General features: G+C 41.0%; 2 protein-coding genes across 3 annotated transcripts in view; one reads left to right on the forward strand and one right to left on the reverse strand.

The window, feature by feature from the left end:
• Nucleotides 1–9,871, reverse strand: asphd1 (aspartate beta-hydroxylase domain containing 1). Its single transcript, XM_074696140.1, has 6 exons — nucleotides 9,716–9,871; nucleotides 6,748–7,223; nucleotides 5,968–6,174; nucleotides 3,648–3,855; nucleotides 3,192–3,305; nucleotides 1–719 (listed from the first exon to the last, which is right to left on the reverse strand). Exons 2-6 carry the CDS (start codon nucleotides 7,198–7,200, stop codon nucleotides 610–612), a joined length of 1,092 nt encoding a protein of 363 aa, XP_074552241.1. The 5' UTR covers nucleotides 7,201–7,223; nucleotides 9,716–9,871; the 3' UTR covers nucleotides 1–609.
• Nucleotides 9,861–17,906, forward strand: part of sez6l2 (seizure related 6 homolog (mouse)-like 2) — a 20,302-nt gene continuing 12,256 nt past the window's right edge. The window contains exons 1-6 of one of the 2 annotated variants that reach the window (XM_074696138.1): nucleotides 9,861–10,017; nucleotides 10,749–10,829; nucleotides 11,090–11,218; nucleotides 11,651–11,869; nucleotides 16,178–16,311; nucleotides 17,337–17,529. In XM_074696138.1, the coding sequence (XP_074552239.1) occupies nucleotides 10,772–10,829; nucleotides 11,090–11,218; nucleotides 11,651–11,869; nucleotides 16,178–16,311; nucleotides 17,337–17,529 (733 nt within the window). In that variant the 5' untranslated portion in view covers nucleotides 9,861–10,017; nucleotides 10,749–10,771. Of the gene's footprint in view, nucleotides 10,018–10,207; nucleotides 10,270–10,748; nucleotides 10,830–11,089; nucleotides 11,219–11,650; nucleotides 11,870–16,177; nucleotides 16,312–17,336; nucleotides 17,530–17,906 lie in introns of those variants that run through there. The other variant, XM_074696139.1, reaches the window with a different exon arrangement.

Genomic DNA, 17,906 nt, shown 5'->3' on the forward strand with positions numbered 1-17,906 from the left:
AACAAACAGTTACACACAGAGGATAATAAAAAGGAAAAGAGAAGAACCACAGTATGCAAAAGTCTGTATAAGTTTGGCATCCATTATGGAAAGAAAAATAAATAGAAATCTTCATAAACACGATTCATTTTCACAGTTTTTTTGGCTGAGTCAAAGTTAATCCACCTAAAAATCAAAAAATAAACATTGAGACTTTTTAACAGCCTCTCCTTCCTGAAGGCATATGAGAACATGCAAGTCCAGTTATCAGGACAGAGAAGTTTCACATGCAGGAAGCATTCACGAGCATAATATATGATGTAAGACAAGATTTACAACACCTCTCCTGCTCCTCATTGGTTCGATATCTTTGTGCTTTCAGACGATGTCAGTTTGCAGCCAAACTCGCATCGTCTAACATCACCCATACTGCATTCAGCGTGGCACTTGCTGGTGTAGACCATAAATCCGACACCACCTGAAAGTGTGGCTAATGGCTCGTGTAACTCTTAGGTCAGATTCACACAGTGATTCATCGACTGGAATGAGATGCATGACCGACAACAAGCAGGGCTAAAGTAAGGCATCCCCAGCTTGTTGTTGTTTTTTTGGGGAAGTAGAGGAGTGAATTCAGCAGTCAGGGCTGAACATGAAGTCCAAAGCTTGTCTCTCTGCTGCAGCTACGTTTGGATGCCAGAGATCAACACTCAGGATGACTCGAGGTCCGGCATCTGAGGGTCCTGAGGAGGGGGTAAATGATGTGGTTCAGGGTTCATCTTTTCTCCATTTTGAAACCACCACCTTAGACTGTATGATATGTACAGTCGAGGCCAAAAGTTTTGAGAATGGCACAAAATTTGGTTTTCACAAAGTTTGCTGCCTCAATTCTTTTAGTGGTAGTTTGTATTAACTCTACAATGTGAGGAGTGATCAGATAAATTGTAAATAATTGCCAATTCACTCCTTGACATGAAAAATGACCTTGAAACAAAAAACTACTGCATCCCAGCCACTTCATTTCAGCCTTATAAAATGGCCCGCAAAAACATGTCAGTGATGATCTTGTGAGCTCAGGAGAAAAGGTTAATGAGGAGGAGACAGCTGATATCACTCTGTCATGGTGATTAGAAGGGCAGACCAGTCGGTATGAAAGGGTAGTGGTTCTTTAGAGTTTTCTCCTGCTTACCATGGATGGCTTGGTGTCAAAAAGGGCAGCAAAGAAGCCACTTCTCTCCAAGAAAAACATCAAGGACAGATGGAAATTCTGCAGGAACAATCGGGATTAGACTGCTGAGTACTGGGGTAAAGTCATTTTTTCTGATGAAGCCCCCTTCAGGCTGTTTGGGACGTCAGGAAAAATGATTGACCAGAGAAGAAAAGGTGAGTGCTACCATGAGTCCTGCATCATGCCAACATTGAAGAACCCTGGCACCGTTCATGTGTTGGGTTGCTTCTCATCCAGGGGAGTGGGTTTGCTCAAAATGTTGTCTCTGAACACTGCCATGAAAAAGGAATGGTATCAAAACATCCTCCAAGAGCAACTTCTCCCAATGATTCAGGAGCAATTTGGAGATGAACAATGCTTTTCCAGCACGATGGAGCTCTATGTCACAGGACAAAAGTGATAACCAAGTGGCCTGGTAAACAAAACGTTGAAAGTTTGGGTCCATGGCCAGGGAACTCCCCAGATCTTAATCCCATCTAGAACCTGTGGTCACTTCTCAAAAAGAAGGTGGGCAAAGAACAACCCAGAAGCTGTGATCAACTCCAGGTGCTGATCAAAGAATGGGCTGCTGTCATTCAAGATTTTGCCCAGAAACTGATATTTAATATGTCGAGAATTGCAGAAGTCTTAATGAAGAAGGGTCAACACTGTAAATATTAAGTATTTGCTTAAACTAGTTGGATTCTTCAATAAAAAGTTGACACACATATAGTTAGCTTCGGTGGCGGCTGCAGGTCAGTTAAAAAGGGGAAGCTCATTTTTTTCCGGCCTATATCATAAATTTGTTTATTTATTTAAACGTTAATTCTACCCTCCGTTCCCTTTCAAGAGAATGATCTGTGACCCTGTCGTACCAACCAGGTGTTTTTTTCAGGGATTTTACCAGTGTTCTCTCAATGGCCAGAAGAGCTAGACTGCTTAAACGGCCTTGGCCCACTGTGTTGCTGGTGTCAGACTTGAGCTGCTTTGAACAGGAGAAGCTCCCCTCTACAGAAGATGCTCCGGTGGAGGGTTATACTTCAGGATCGCTGACTGGCTCATTTCACTGTCAATCAAAAAGGAATTCGGCCTCAGACAGATCATCCGATCATCATGCAGAAGCCCAGCGTCCAGGCCAGCCCACTGCCTCATAGACCCCCAGAGACGCTCGGCATCTGATGGGCGGGACAAAGCCCAGCGTTTATCCAATGGTCCAGTTTCCACAGTGGAACAACCCACTCTACGCTTCCCCGCTGAAGTCAGAAGACGCTGAGCATCCGACTGTGTTAAATCGCTGAGACGCTGCGGGGATGAATGAGAAGGAGGTGGAGCCAGTTACCTGTGATAGGAGCTGATTCTGAGCAAAAGATGAAGGAATTCTAGTGCATATTTTGTCAATGAAATGTACACACAGCAGAACATATTACTACTTTTTTGGGGGACATTTTAGGGGAAGCTGAGCTTCCTTTGCAGTCTTAGAGAAATCGCCACTGGTTTGCTTATAGTTGTACTTCATTATACCATACGAACATCTGACAAAAGGTTTTTTTTTTAAATTGCCAGTAAACCTTGTGAAATCCAAAATTTGTGCCATTCTCAAAACTTTTGGCCATGACTGTAGATGTAGTCTCTGTGACATCACTCTTTTGTTACAAATACAGACTTTTGAAGCTTATCGTTGACGGAGACCATATTAGTAGTTCTGAACTCAACTTAGAAAACAGTTGAATACTTAGACAGTGTGTGCAGATAGAGAAATAAACCCAGGCCATTTCATGAACCAGGCTGTAAATATATTATTAATGCTGTAAAAATCTGTAAAAAGTCTGCAGCCATCCTCGAGCTGAATCTGGGAGAAGTGCAGTCTTAAGCATTTCCCCATGAGCTTCAATTTTTCATGCTCACATCCACTCACATCAGTGACTCTAAAATCCTCTTTTTGAACCCAACCAACCAGCAAATTATGTTGAACTTAATTGAATACGACAAAAAGGCATGATTCACCAACCCTTATGAGACACAGTGTGAAGGAAGGAGTCATCAACCAGGAGGCAGTGTCCCTCGGACCAGCACTGAGGCTCTCCTCCCACCACCAGCTCACACGAGGGCGGAGTCTGCAGACCTACAAAATTAGAGTCAGTTTGTACAGTTTGGCAACAAAATCCTGTGCTGAGAAGAGCCTGTACTCTATTTCTGTCTGTGTTTAAAACAGAGGATTAAAGCCAGATGGAGCAGCACACAACTGGGCTAAGGGGTAATAGAGCCTCAGCCATGACCCACATAATGATGCATTACTGGTAATTACTATTTTCCCTCTTTAGTTTATTAAAGTATGATATCATTACACAATGCATGTCACAGGGTTCAGGCGTGTTAATACAGTCAAGCCACGTGATTTTTAAAATGAACGTGATATAAAAGCTTACCCAGAGGATAATGTTGTGAATGCCACCCACTGACTCACCGAGATGACAACGCAGGCGTGTGTTGGTGGGTCCATATGAGCTCCCGAGTGTAGTCCCAGGCCCCAGCAGCCAAAATCCAGCAGATCCCAATGAGTTGCTGCTTATGAATGTACGAAGAGAGAGAAGTGTGCGGTACGTGTAGGGACAGGAGCGACAGTTACCTGCCACACAGACGCCAGCGCTGTACAGAGGGAACACAGGCTGGCCCTGAAAGATATAAAGTCCAACTGTGAAGATTGAACACACACCATGAACCCTAAAGTTCAAATTACTCAATTGGATTAAGCCGTCAAAACTTAAAATTTGTCAGTAAGTTCAATTTACTGAAATGTCTGAGTTTTCAGTGTTAAAACTGATGATTTCTGAGTAGATTTAACTTTTGTTACTGTTTAAGTAAACACAACTTCAGCTGAACTAAAATCATTAGTTTCTATGACTGCATTTTGTAACCGTGAGTGAGGAGGGGACACAGCTGCTGTACTTCTAGACATGCAGCAGTGGCACAGGTTGTCTGTGCTCCACATGATACAGACTGTCTGTCTGTGGGTTACAGCATTGACGAGCATCTGTGCTCCTTGTGGAATCGTTTAGCTGTCCATGCTCTCCTATATGTTTTATATTAACCATTAGGCATACTGCAAAAGTCAATAGGTACAAGACCCCGTGCCATGGAGCACAGACCACCAGTCAGTGCCGTGGGGCTCAGACAACCTGTGCCCCCTGAAGAACAATCTTTCAATGTACAGTAGGGTCTCATATCTACTGCCTTCCCTCCTCACTCACGGTTAATAAAGTTATGATGTTAGAGCTGATTTTTGTTGAGACGGCAATATGAGACCCAGCTGTACTTTAATAATTTACTTAATTTAGTTGTTCAGATCTGCTTCAATTTGTTTCAATCACATTTACTTAATTCATAAGGAAAATTTATTGATATCACATCTTTCAGTTTTGAGAAAGGTCAACTTATTATGTTTTACAGTGAAATGCAACATTTTTTTAACATCCTTTAATATTTTAATTTGTAAGAAATAAGCATCAGGTTTGTTTGATTAAAGGCCATCAGTAGGATGACTTTTCATAATAATTGTAACTACTTAAGATGTTGAGCTAAATTAATTAAGTTTCATATTTCATTATTAACTTTTTTTAGGTAACCGGTTTACAAGCATTTTTCAAGTAAACTTAACTTATCCAGGTTTGCAGTGCATGCAATGGTCAAAAAATGACAAGCAAACTAAAACAATGCTAAAGTCTCAGTAAACTGTAAAATACACTTGTACTAGAAAGTCACAGTCAGCCCCCTGAAGATGTGTTTTCACTAACATAAAAGTTCCATTTGAGTACAGATAGTTTCCTTCTGGTAGTGTACAGAAATGTAATCTCTTGCAGATGGAATTATTCAGATCAGTTAGGACTGGTAGCAGGGAGTTCATGCACCAACTCTCCCCTTAAATAGGCTAAAAGATGCCCTGAGGTCAGTTGTGTTTCCTGTTTTAATTTGTAGTTCTTGCTCCCTAAATTCTACTTCCTGTCCTCGTGTGTTTCCCTCCACTTTGATTACCCTCATTAGTTTCACCTGTGTCCACACCTGCTGCTCCTCTTTGGTGTGTGGCCATGTCCTCACGTACCGTAACGTGGTACACCGTTCGTTTTGAAAATACTTTCGCCCACACGCAGCGGGTAAATCCGCTGGTAAGTGCGGCTCGAGGCATGCCAAACCTGACGTAAAACCCATGCCAGCCAATCAGAATGAGCCTCCATCGTTCAGCTGTGACGTTTGAGAACCGAAACTGTAGTTTTACAAAAGCTTCACTTTGGCCGGAGTTTTCAGAAAACATCGTTTTGAGTGACGTAAAGCTGCGGTTTTGTGTGGATGACAGGCGTAAATGTATGAAAATGTATGCGGTTTCCCAAATATCCGGCTACGTGTGTGTTTCCTCCTCCTGGACATTTCCGGTAAGTTTTTTTTTGCCCTTTTTTATATATAAGTCTTAACTGTCTGCACTCCTGTTCTTTTTCTTGGTTTTACTGAGGGAAGAAGTGATGTGGTGTTTGTATAATAATAAATATACAGTATATTTCTATGTTTGTCTATGTTTGCCAAGAGTGTTTCAAGAGTGTTCGTCCCTTCAGCCAAACAAATCTAAGCCATAAAGTTCTGGAGCAGACTGAGTAATTGCAGTGTTTAAATTCCATGTAGCCAAAAAGAACCCCTGGTATGAATTAGAAAGTTGAAAATGAATAAATCATTTGTAATCGTGACAAAGTGAACTGTTTCTCACTCTAGTCCTTGCTTAAAGAGATAATAAATTGTACCTTTGGCCCCAGACAGGTCCAGCCCAGTTTTGGGTCAATGCCCCGCTGATAAACAGCCTTGAATTCAGCCAAGATTACAGAGTAGTTTGCCTCTAAGACCTCGATGTCGTGTCGATGAGCATCACGAGGGAAGAAGGGAACACTTGGGACATCAGGGAGAAAGAAGAGATGAGGCTTCTGTATGGTGGAGTGATCGTTCAGTCTGACCTAGGTAAGAACAAGGAAACACCTGTGGTCAGTTCTGGATGATGTTTTCATATCATCAAATGAAGGAAACTTAACTTATTCTTAAGGTATAGTTTAAACTAAGGGATGTCCTGATCAGTTTTTTTTTTGCCCCAAGTCATTTGATTTTGATCATCTGCTTATACAGAGTCCTAATCTGATACTTCTACTCCGATACATCACCCACTTTACAGCATTCAACCAATAGTGTCACTCCAGCAAAGTGAAGTCATGCCCTGTGTTGTTTCTGTGTGGAGTTGAGACAGTCTAACTCTGTACCACCAGATAACGGTAGAAAAACTAAGCTGTTATTTTTCCAATTTGTTTTGAAATATTAGAGATCTGATAAAAATCCCTGATTGGGATGTAATGTCTGATTCCAATCAGGTCTGTAATTATGTGATCAGCCCCGATTTTCGGTCACGTGATCTGATGGGGACATCCCTAGTTTGAACAGATTAGCTTGGTAGATGTCATCCTTTTCACACAATAAGATATCCTTTGTTGTTGTTGTTATGAAAAACTAGCTCCACTTCCTCAAGGTTAAACTTGTACCTGCTCACGGAGCCCCTTATGGATGCGGCCCATGCCCACCCAGCTGTAGCGCTTGGCATACTCTTGCAGAGCTGTGTACAGTTTCTTGGCTTCTGCAGAGGCCTGAGTTGGGAACAAAGCATGACTCAGCACTGGGGTGAGGTAGGCCCGTCCCTGCTCCTCATTGTCCTCTGTTTCCATGGAAATAAAGGGGGTGATTGGATCACTTCTTGACAGCTTGGATCGTGCGTTACATTTGGTTCCTGCACAGCTACCGCTCCGGGACATCATGGCCCGCCTGGAGCCTGACTTGAGCTTCCCAGCATGCCCGTGACCCGGGATGGGCAGGTCCGAGCCTATCCGATAACAGTGCCACAGAAAAAGCAGGAGCAGGGTCCACAGAAGGCCGCTCAGTGATTGGACGCCCAGCTCAACATACGGGGGCAAGGGTAGTGTGTTCATTGACCAGTGCATCCTTTTTTTCAGAGCACAAAGCGCTGAAACAAAAACAGAGAGAAAGCGTTTTGTTTGTTTAATATGATCAGTGATTTGAAGACACTGGCTTCATCAAAGCTTCCTAGATCAGACAGGGGTGGAGAGGCTGTGTTTTGCTGATAAGCGCCAGCCAGGGTCAGTGACTCCCAGCGCTGGTTTCAGACAGTCAACTCAATTATTTTCTTCACTTTAATCTCCTTCGGGGTCACAGAGGGCCTTTAGTCTACATTACAGACAGGTTACCAGTCCATCACAGATCCACCCGCTCATTGGTTTAGTTGCTGTTGACTTTATTCGTGGAGTTACATAAGTCTTGAATTGGACTATTTATTTCATTGCTATGGCCAGACTAACTGTGGATGTAGCTTTATCTGTGCTATTCATCTGTTACAGTATCTTTTTTTACTTTGTGTTTTTGTAGACCACATGAAAGATGTAGATTGTAGGGGAGAATGGGGTTGGCTGTCACACTTTTTTACTTAAGTGTGTATTGCTCATCATCAAAACATCTTTCAACAGTCATTCCTACTTTAAACTGAGGCTTAAATTGTTGGCTTAAACTGTCTATCCCTCTCATTTTCTAACTCATTGTAACAAAGAGTAAATGAATGAAACACCAAAGACATTCTGACACATTGTGACATCCGACCCAATCATGAGGATGGTTGTCACACGATGGGGTATTTTGTCACATTGTTATTTTAATAGGAAAAGACAGGTGACGTCATGGAGACTGTGTCCATTCTTTATGATATTTATGGTAACAGCTAGTTAGCTAGCGTTTAACAATCCAAATCATAGCTTTCCCTTCACACTTATAAAGGGTAACAATTTTTTGTTAGAGACTTACTGTGTAAAAGCCAAGGGGCAACATGCGGTTTAAAAAGAAATGAAGCCTATGTGGAAGTACTAAAAGTTGCTGTTGATCGGGAATCCTAAAAAAATGGGCTTTTACAGCATTTAAGAAGAAAACCCTATTTGCACCCTGGGTCAAAAAAACAGCTCAGATCTGAAACACTTCTTTCACTTTCAGCACAAACTGTATGGGGGTGAACTTTTTTTTAACTCTGCGGTAGAGGCTGACATTCTTTTTTGGAAATCTTGTGGGTCATGCCATTTTCTAGTTTATTCCCAATAAGCTTACACCGTAACACAAGTGAAAAGAACTACATTCACCTGAAGACAATAGTAATTTAAAATAGAATGTGTAGAAACTCAAATAAAAGTCAATGTATTGCCTGGGAGTGGTACAGGAGTGGGAGTCATTTTACCGATGCACCTGTTTAAACTTTTTTTTTCTTTCAAACTTATTTTGTTTTATTGTATTTCATTTATTTTAATTGAATTTTCATTGTTTTCTTTTAATATGTTCTGTCTGTAAAGCACTTTGAATTGCCATGCTGAAATGTGCTATATAAATACACTCCTGTGTCACTTTCTGCTCTGCAGTTTCGAAGATATTTGGATCATCTAATTGTCCAATCAGAGACACAGCTCAGCTCATGTGACTGATGGGCGCCCCATAGCTGTTAGACAGGAAACTCAAAGCCTGCATCATATCCACTGTGGCTGCGTCTGCAGATTGCCTTCATTTCACTGAGTCAGGAACAGACGGGTGATGTCACAGAGACTATGTACATATTTTATACAGTCTATGGTAAAAGTCTAGAAGAAAAATACTGTGAAGCTGAATATTTGCACTTTGACGTGAAAAACACAAGTCCTCTCGCCTCAAGTTTAGCTGTCTTACTCCAGGGAAGACTTCGTGTATGAGCTCTGATCTAAATTCCACAAACAGACAGCGCACTCTGGTGGCGAGATATAATGCGTGTGACAGCCAACCCCGTTTTCCCCTACACAGGCTTGAGATTTCTGTCTCTTTTGCGTCTTTTGAACTAGAATCACATTTCATTTCAACACTCAGATGAAATGCTTCAGGGACTGACTCACATTACAGGGACTCTTATACAAATGTCTGTAAAAGTTTACTGTATGGTGGGAATATCAATGTTAAATATATTTGTGAAGTTAGGGAAAGTAGAAACAAACATTCATTTGAATGTTAACAAAATGCATCTGCGCGCATCAGTATGTACGTGAGTGTACGTGTACGTGCAGATGTGTTGAGGAGGGAGGGCTCTCAGAAGGCGTTCACCGTATCCCTTCTGTGGTCGCGCATCGATTACATGCAACATGAAAACATTCACCTCCGGGAGCATCCACAACCCAACACTTCAGTTACAAATCATGACCTGCTCCGTGCATGGTGGATCTGGTCCGTTTGTTTGGCTCTTACATCAGCATTCATTTTGTTTGCTCTCTGCAGCAACCTCCAGCTGGCTCATGTTTAATGTCCGCATTCCGTGTAATCGCAAACACCGATCCATCACAGGAAAAACACGGCAAAGAAGGTTTTCGCCATGCATTAACTGTAGCACATGCAGGCTGTTAAACATTCAGGTTCACACAGCGTGCCGCATGTCTGTCTGTTTACCTTTATGAACCGTGCAGGGATGCTCGGACACACTTCAGCACCGTGTTGGTGGACAGCTCCTCCAGCGCCCACAGACAAAATGTGGATCTCTCGCGCGCCTCGCTGCAGTTTCCATATGCGGCCGCTAGAGCGCACCTGGAGCTTCAACACAAATGCCCTCACATCATAGCCGAATGCGTCAACCACACGGTAACCAGCTAGGGGCATCTCACCAGCACAAACCCCGCCGTGTTCCCGGGGCCTAAAGCAACAGGATACAGACTGAGTAACAGAGCGCACAGGACGCAGCCTGGAAGTCAAAGGTAAGCGGCAGACACCTTTAAACATCGCAGGGATGGTTGTCGGTGTCACGGATGTGATGACTGATGCCAAAATCCATCCTCCGCACAAGGAGGGCCGGGGGAGGTGCGAGTGATGCTGCCTGGTTTAGCCCCATCATTTTGTCACACACCAGGCTGACAATTTCTGCGAGGAAACGCCTCGACTGGCAGCAGAGGGGCTTTTTGACTCCGTTAACAGGTTGAAGGTGGATTCGGGTTGAGGGGCTACCTGCGGTGTGTGTTGAATTTTTGGGATAGCGCATTTTCGGGCATGTTGTTGCAGATTTGGGGAAGAAGATGCAGGGGGAGCGCGTGCATATTTAACCTTACACCGCGTGCGATGTCTACCTGCTCCTCATTTCTTCACCTGTGAAATAACACATGCTAACATGTCATGTCCGCTTCTGCTGGATGCTAACTGAATACACGTTTTACTGATCGAATGAGCTGAGCTTTTACATTCTCACATCGCAGTGATCCCCCAGTCCGAGTCATTGAGGCCTGTGTGATGTAAACAGATGCTCAGGACTTGAAGTGCGAGAGAATATGAAATGATCTAATCACTAGCTATGCGTTACCTCACCAGTATTATTCATCAGGAATGTAATAAAACATTGCAATGCACTACAGCACAAGACACAGAAATGGTTTTCTTTACAGGTTTCTGTTACATAAGATTTTACTAATTAGTCTGCTCATTCTAACCTTCTCAGGTCATTCAGTTTCATCCAAAGCCATGGGGTACACACGCCTCTCTGCGATGCTGTTGGTCTCTATGATCCCCCTTGTCTCAGGTAACTTTAAACAGAGGTGTGTGTGTGTGTGTGTGTGTGTGTGTGTGTGTGTGTGTGTGTGTGTGTGTGTGTGTGTGTGTGTGTGTGTGCACAAAGATGTTCTCCAATGCATGCACATTTTTCCTCCTTTTACTGTCAGGAACTTGGGGTTTCCCAACACAGAGAGATCTTACAAAGCATTTTTGTGAAATGCATTTTTTAAACACATCAATTTGTGATTAACTGTATTGTGCAAATGTAATAAGTCATGGCTCTTTCAGGTATGAGCTTTATGACTCCTGAGCCTGATTCACCACCAACATCAACCCCCGACTCCTACCCTCTGGGTGACCTGATCCACGCTGCTTTGCAGAGTAAAGGATACTTAGGAGAGTCTTCTGCAGGCACAGGTAGGTCGAAGGGCCTTTGTGGGACAGTTGATGTGGTGTAAAGCAGCTGTCTCCAACCTTTTTTGCGCCACGGACCAGTTTCATGTCAGACAATATTTTCACCGACCGGCATTTTTATCTTGCACCAAGAAACTTTCCAGAGATGTTTGGTTTTTTGCCCATTTTGCTAGCTTGGGGGTTTGGCCTCAAAAATGAGTCATAGACCGGTATAATGGAGAGAATCTGGTCATTTTTCAAAATAAAACATCGCTCAGAATCAGATAACAAAACAAAATCAAACTGAAATAATGTAAGTTGAGATTATTTTATGTGCGGCCTGTACCATTTGACCCATGGACCAGCACTGGTCCACGGCCCTGGGGTTGGGGACCACTGATGTAAAGAACATCATAGGTGATGCCTCTCATTGAATTGAACTTTTTGAATGTGCAGGCACCACCACTAACCCAACTCAGGCTGTACCCGGGATCGGGCAGACCGAATCCACCGCATCCACCGCCATATCACCCGGGCTGCTCACCACAGCTTTAAGCTCCTCCTCTGCTGCCAGCCAGACGGGATCCAGGAACACCATGTCCTCTCTGCCCGTGGAGGAGGAGACAACCACGACTTTGATCACCACCACCACCATAACCACCATGCACATGCCAGGTACCCACACACCTCTGCTTCCCATGAGACAAAAAGACGGAAAAACATCTCGATCAAACGTGCTGGCTTTAACAGCCCCAGCAGAGCCAACCAAACCTCAGTTTCTGTCACTTTAATTGTCTTCACTGACATGAGGCAGAGTAAAAAGGAGATCTTGACTGACAGGGTAATGTGAAACATGCTGTCATAAAATATTCATGATCAAACATCAAGTGAACAACGTGAGCTGCCCTGAAGACAAACATCAATAGTTCAGTGCTATCTATGTACTGTATATTAGTGTTACATAACCGCTCCTTAGTGACATAAGGATCCTTTTTTGGCTCCTGAAGTAAACATAGCTACCTGCTGTATTAACACGGCCAAAAGCCTGCTGCTGATGTCATTCGATGTGATTTCAGACTTTTTCCTCACTATAACACAAGGCAGTTCAGCTTTGTCCATCTTTTTCTTTCTGACTCCTGAAACGTTGGAAAAGTAAAAAATGAATCCTGTCAAAAGTACCGGGTACCAATTCACCTAAAATCAAAAGGGTACCATATTTAGGTCCCTAAATGCATCCTTGTGACTGTGAAGGAGTTTAAGAGAAGGTGATTTCCATACTGGGCATGAATACAGCATTATAAGGTTATATATCGAAAAACAAATATGTTAAATCAAAAAGAATTTTCATTTTATTATTAAACAAATTGATATTTTTTACCACATAAATACAAAAAAGTACCAAAAATTGGTACCACTGAGTACCGATACCTATTGCCAGATACCGGGTGTCCCCATCCCTTGTGGTATGTAGTTAGTTTAAAAACCAAATGGTGCTTTAGGTTGATAAAATTCACACCTGCTTTTTCTTTCTTGGATATCTCCTCCTTAACCAAAACACATTGATTTAACAGCGTACACTACTGTGAGATGATGGCCAGAAAAGCTGATACTAAAAAGGAACACAAACATGTGTCACCCAGAAATACAGCCAGGGGTGAGCAGGGTTGTCATCCTAAACCATCAGCTCTGTTAGATTTAGGATCTGAGTCTTGATTTCTTTGAGTTGAAACACTCAAATACATGATATTACTTTAAAATAATAGGTATGACAGAGTGTTTATTTGTTTAATTTTGACAAACACCTATTACAAAGTGTGGGAATGTGGAAGCTTAGCTTAGTCAGAATGAGGTGCCCATAAATTATAATGTGTTTCAACTTGGATGTAGAAGCAGGAAGTATTCATTTGTAAAGATCAGTCAGTCAACGATGCCGTCATGAGCAGAATACTAATCAGGAGTGCTGACGGACAGAACGCCATCCTGTGACAGAAAAGTTCTGTGCTGAAGGTGTTTGAGCTGCTCTCGCTGCAGCTGGATGAAAGCTCTTCCTCATTCTGCTCATTAACTGAAACAAAAAAAATCAGATTTAGGGAGTGAGATCGAGCAGCTGGTAGAGAATCAGTTAATTTGCACCAGATACAGGAAGAGAAATCTTGCACTAGATGATTTATCAGGAGGGTTTCTGCTTCTTATCTGGGTTTTGTTGCTGTTTCGTTTCTTTTTCTTTGACTCTGTGAAATTTTGTTTTTTAACCCTTTGTGAAAACCCGTCTGTACAACAAAGACACGTCTCAGCATCATTCACCATCCACGTCAAAACAGCTTCACCATAAAGGCTGCACTTCATTTGCTTTAATCTGTTTATGTTGATGATAAGAATGGCACAAACTTCTTCTGAGGGGAAACAGAGAGCCTCACTCTGTCAGGAGGTAACTAAATCTGTCCAGCTGCATCTTTAAAGATCGCTCCACATCTTGGTTTGTTTACTCTAAAAAAAAAAAAAAAGTCAAGTTGTATACACAACAATATTCTTCTCCCTGGCTTGTGTTGGACTTTATACCAGCCTACAACAGTTGCTGGGTAACCAGCAGAGGCTTCAGGGATTAGATACACTGGCCAGGAAATAGTCAAGTCCATAACCCCTTGAGAAGTGTTTTATAGATGAGCATTAAATATAGAAATGTATGTAACCTGTGATGTTGGGATGTGATTGGCAGATTATTTTTATGTGCAGGCTAAAGCTGCTTCCTGCTGGTTAAAGTCTTAGAGGAATGCAACCCCACTGCTTCATAAGACATGCATAAATGATGCAAGTATCTTACGCTCTGCAAATGAAATGAGAATATATTCCAAATTATTGATAAAAAGCTGAAAGATCAAACAAATAGTGTTAGGATATTTTTTGAGAAACTTTGTTTAAATGATCAAATAACCTAGGGTCTGCTAACAAACTCCACAATTGTCCAGGAAGTTGAAGAAGTTGTTTGATGTGCATGCTCATAGTTTGTCTCAGGCCTTGAGTTTTGTTCTTGTTTTCATCATCTATTAGATACAGACACGATTTTAAATACAGGTGCATTAACTCTCACTGTAAATGTACAGAGGGTTAAAAACACAGCATGAATAAAGAGGCAGAACCAGTTTAAGTTTGCTCCTGTTTGAAGTGTGTTGCATCAAAGTGGCCTTAGCATTAAAATATTTATTCTCTGCTCCTTATATGAAGACCTGTGCTTTCAGTGTCACTCCAAAACCTCCTAACAGCACATAAATGCTCTGTAGTTTTGTGTATAAAGAGCATCAAATTCCCACCAAAGAATCAACTCATTCCTTTTTATTTTCTTTTAATTGTTTTGAGTATGTTTTCTTTTATATGTCTGTTTATTCTCATCTGTTTTTATCTTTTTATATTTATCTACCTGTACTAGGGATAGACTAATAATCGGGCAATATTTGGCATTTTGAAGCAGATCAGCATCTGCCTTTTTTTTTTAATCTGACGGCCGATAAAAAAACAAATTTAAAACTGTGTTGTTGTGGCTCCGCTGTCTGCAGTCACTACTCAGTCCCCAGCACTGTCCCACCCACAGTACAATCTGATTGGTTACAAGCAGAGCCATGGTTTGGGAAACAGCCAATCAGCAGTGCAGTTGTTACAGTTATTGCAGTTACATTGAAATTTTGGAAAACTTTATTTACTGTAGAACACTTGAGCTATTTATATTTTTATTTTTTCATTAAACTTTATGAAACATGCTGCTAAGCCTGGGAGCCGTTTAATAAACTCATGCTTAAATGTATTTGATTGCAGTTAAGTGTTGGAGTTTGTACTGTTCAAATTTTGTACGCCAATATTTGCACTTTGACTGCAAATTAAAATCGGCCTCAAATATCGGTTATCTGCCTCCTTGACAACAAATAATCGGTATCGACCTGTAGAAATCCATATCAGTCGTTCTCTAACCTGTACAGCACTGTGTTTACAGCTGTGGTTGTTATTCACAGTGCTTTATAAATAGACTTGGTATGGTTGGTGTTGTATGGTAACAGCAGGGAGAAACCTCCATTTGTTACAACATCTGAGATTTTCTTCTACTGAAATCTGTTTGATAGTTTTGGATTGTTTTAATTTGCATTTGTTAATTTTGACCAGCTTTTAAAGAGTTGGTCTCAGTGGGTAAACTGGGTAAGTCTCAGTTTCATTAAACTATCCTCAATCACAAAGAAAACCTCCCCCAGCTCTGCTTTCATGCACGGCTCCACCAGTGACTACATCTGTATGCAGGACAGATATAGAGCTTTAATTTGATTATAGCCATAATGTTGGCCAGGCAGAGTCTGACCTATGTGGCTATAATTCAGCACAATGTCAGCAAGACACAATTGCTTGTGGGATCAAGGTCTTCCTTTCAGTGTACTAAATCATTACAGCAGTGGCCTGCATCTGAGAGCTTCAAGAGAAGTATGTGTGGCCAATCTGCACCCTCTAATTTCAGGGAGGCCTCTGTGTAATCCTTCAATTTCAGCTCAAGCACAAAAGCCTTCATTTAATGCAGAACCTTAAAGAGAGTAGAGAGAAGCAGGTACCGCGTTTTACTCATCGTCTTTCATCACTCGGTCAAATCTTTATTCCAAAGTGTTGTTTCTTGATGACATGTTTTCTAGAGCTGTGTCTTTTTTGTACCATCAAATTTTACATTAAGGGAGCTAAATGATACTTTAATTATTTTAAAAATATGTCTTTGAAATCATTATGATAACATGTTGTAGGGGTAAGTCCCAGTTTCATAACAAAGCTGCTAAAGAAAAGGTGATGCTGGAGAGCAGGGTCTGATAAATCAAAGTTTGATCTCCTGTCATAGCTCATAGCCAAAGTGCTCCTGCTGCAGTAGTTTTGAATCATGCTGCTGTAATTCACACTAACAAGTACGTTTACTGTTTTTGAAGCTGTTTTTTTTTTTTTATTTTACCCCCTTTCTTTCCACAGTACAATGCAATGCAACCTTGTCAGCAATGGAAGATGTTATTGAGTCCCCAGATCCTGCATCAACATCTTCCTATTCCCCATTGGAGTGCACTTACAGCATCACAGTGTATTCAGGTTATGGTGTGGAGATTCAGGTAATGTTGATAATATGTGTCTTTTCAGTCTATATGTGTTAGTGTTTATTTTATTTTATTTTATTTTATTTTATTTATTCATTTGCACTGTAAATTAGAAACAGTTACATTGGTATAAAGAATAAAAAATGCAAGAAAGTACTGGAGAGGTGACAAAAAACCCAAAGTGGGCTTATCCAAGATATCTCCCCCAAATAGAATTAATAATAAAAATACAAAAAGAAAAAGAAATAAAATTTAATAAAATAAAATAAACTCAAATTAACTCAACAACAATCAAACAACAAGCAAATGAATAAATTATGACTGAGAACAAACAGAAGCTTTGGGATCTTTATGTATTATATATGACTTAAGTCTGAACTTAAAATTGGTCAAGAAGTAGATGTTTTTGTGATATGGAATTAATGAACCTCTGTAAGGAAAAAACAAACTGACACTGTGAAGTACGGCAAAAGGGAGTATGAAGCTTAATAGCATGTTTGGTATTGTGCAAATGAATCTGAGAATTGATTGTAAAAAAAAATACATAAAAGACTCTGGGAGAAAATATGGTAGATGAATATATTTATAAATAAATATACAAGATTTAAGAGTATTAATATCATAAATGGACAATAAGTCATACAATGTAGGAAGAGTATTCTTAGTAGCGAAAGCAAGAATTTTCCTGATGATGCCAATAGACTTCATCACTTTGTTATTGATAAGCTTAATATGCTCCATCCATGACAACCTCTCGTCAATCAAAAAAATTTGGTGCAAGAGAACTGGATTAAATAGTTCCCTCCAACAGAAATCTTGGCCTTGCGTGTACAGTATTTTTTGTTTTTACCTGTGAAAATAATAAAATTAGATTTTTATATTCAATGTTAGTTGTAAATGTGATAAATGATTGTAGATAATGCAAAATGATTAACACACATTTATTATTTAGAGTAAATTCTAGAGAAAATTGGAGGTCAGTGTTGGTTAAAATCCTCTGAAACAGGAGAATCTCATTAGTGGATGTTTTCTCCCTCCAGGTGAGGAAGGTTAACCTCTCTAAGAAGGAGTCCCTGACCATCATGGGCTACGGAGGTTCAGGACTTGAGCTCCTGGCTAACGAGACCTTGATGAGGGAGGGTCAGGTGATCCGCAGTGCAACTAATCAGGTGTACATTCACTACCGCAGCCTCCAGCAGAACAACCACGGCACCTTTAGCCTCCACTACCAAGGTAAACTGAAGCTCTGGCCTTCAACCTCTTACTGCCTGAGTTTATTAACAATTATAGAAAATAGATTGTTTTAATCCATTGAGTGGAGATTGTATATTTGAGCAGAGTACACACAATAGTAATAACTAAGTTATATTATTGATATAGACATGAGAAGTTCATCCCCTGATCAATATATTGTGACAAAGAGGATCTGATACCATCTTTGGTTTGTGACAAAGGTCGTTTCAGCTGCATCAAGACATGACAGGGTATGTCGCAAATTTGCAACAACAGGCATCAAGGGGTTAACTGAACAGCCACAGATTTTATTTGAAAGCATTCGGATTATTCGGTATTGATGAAAACCTGCTCTGTGGCTGGATTAAAAAAGTGAA

Source organism: Halichoeres trimaculatus, unplaced genomic scaffold (assembly GCF_033239565.1).
Source record: "Halichoeres trimaculatus isolate MK-OKI-2021-1 unplaced genomic scaffold, fHalTri1.1 fHalTri1_scaffold_20, whole genome shotgun sequence".
Lineage (NCBI taxonomy): Eukaryota > Metazoa > Chordata > Actinopteri > Labriformes > Labridae > Halichoeres > Halichoeres trimaculatus.

Bases quoted from the DNA above. Each gene is read 5' to 3' on its own strand.
- asphd1 (XM_074696140.1), bottom strand. From the start codon at position 7,200: ATGCACTGGTCAATGAACACACTACCCTTGCCCCCGTATGTTGAGCTG. The intron at 3,856-5,967 runs GTACAATTTATT...TATATCTTTCAG, and splicing joins GGACCTGTCTGGGGCCAAAG to GGCCAGCCTGTGTTCCCTCT. The intron at 3,306-3,647 runs GTGAGTCAGTGG...CTAATTTTGTAG, and splicing joins ACGCCTGCGTTGTCATCTCG to GTCTGCAGACTCCGCCCTCG.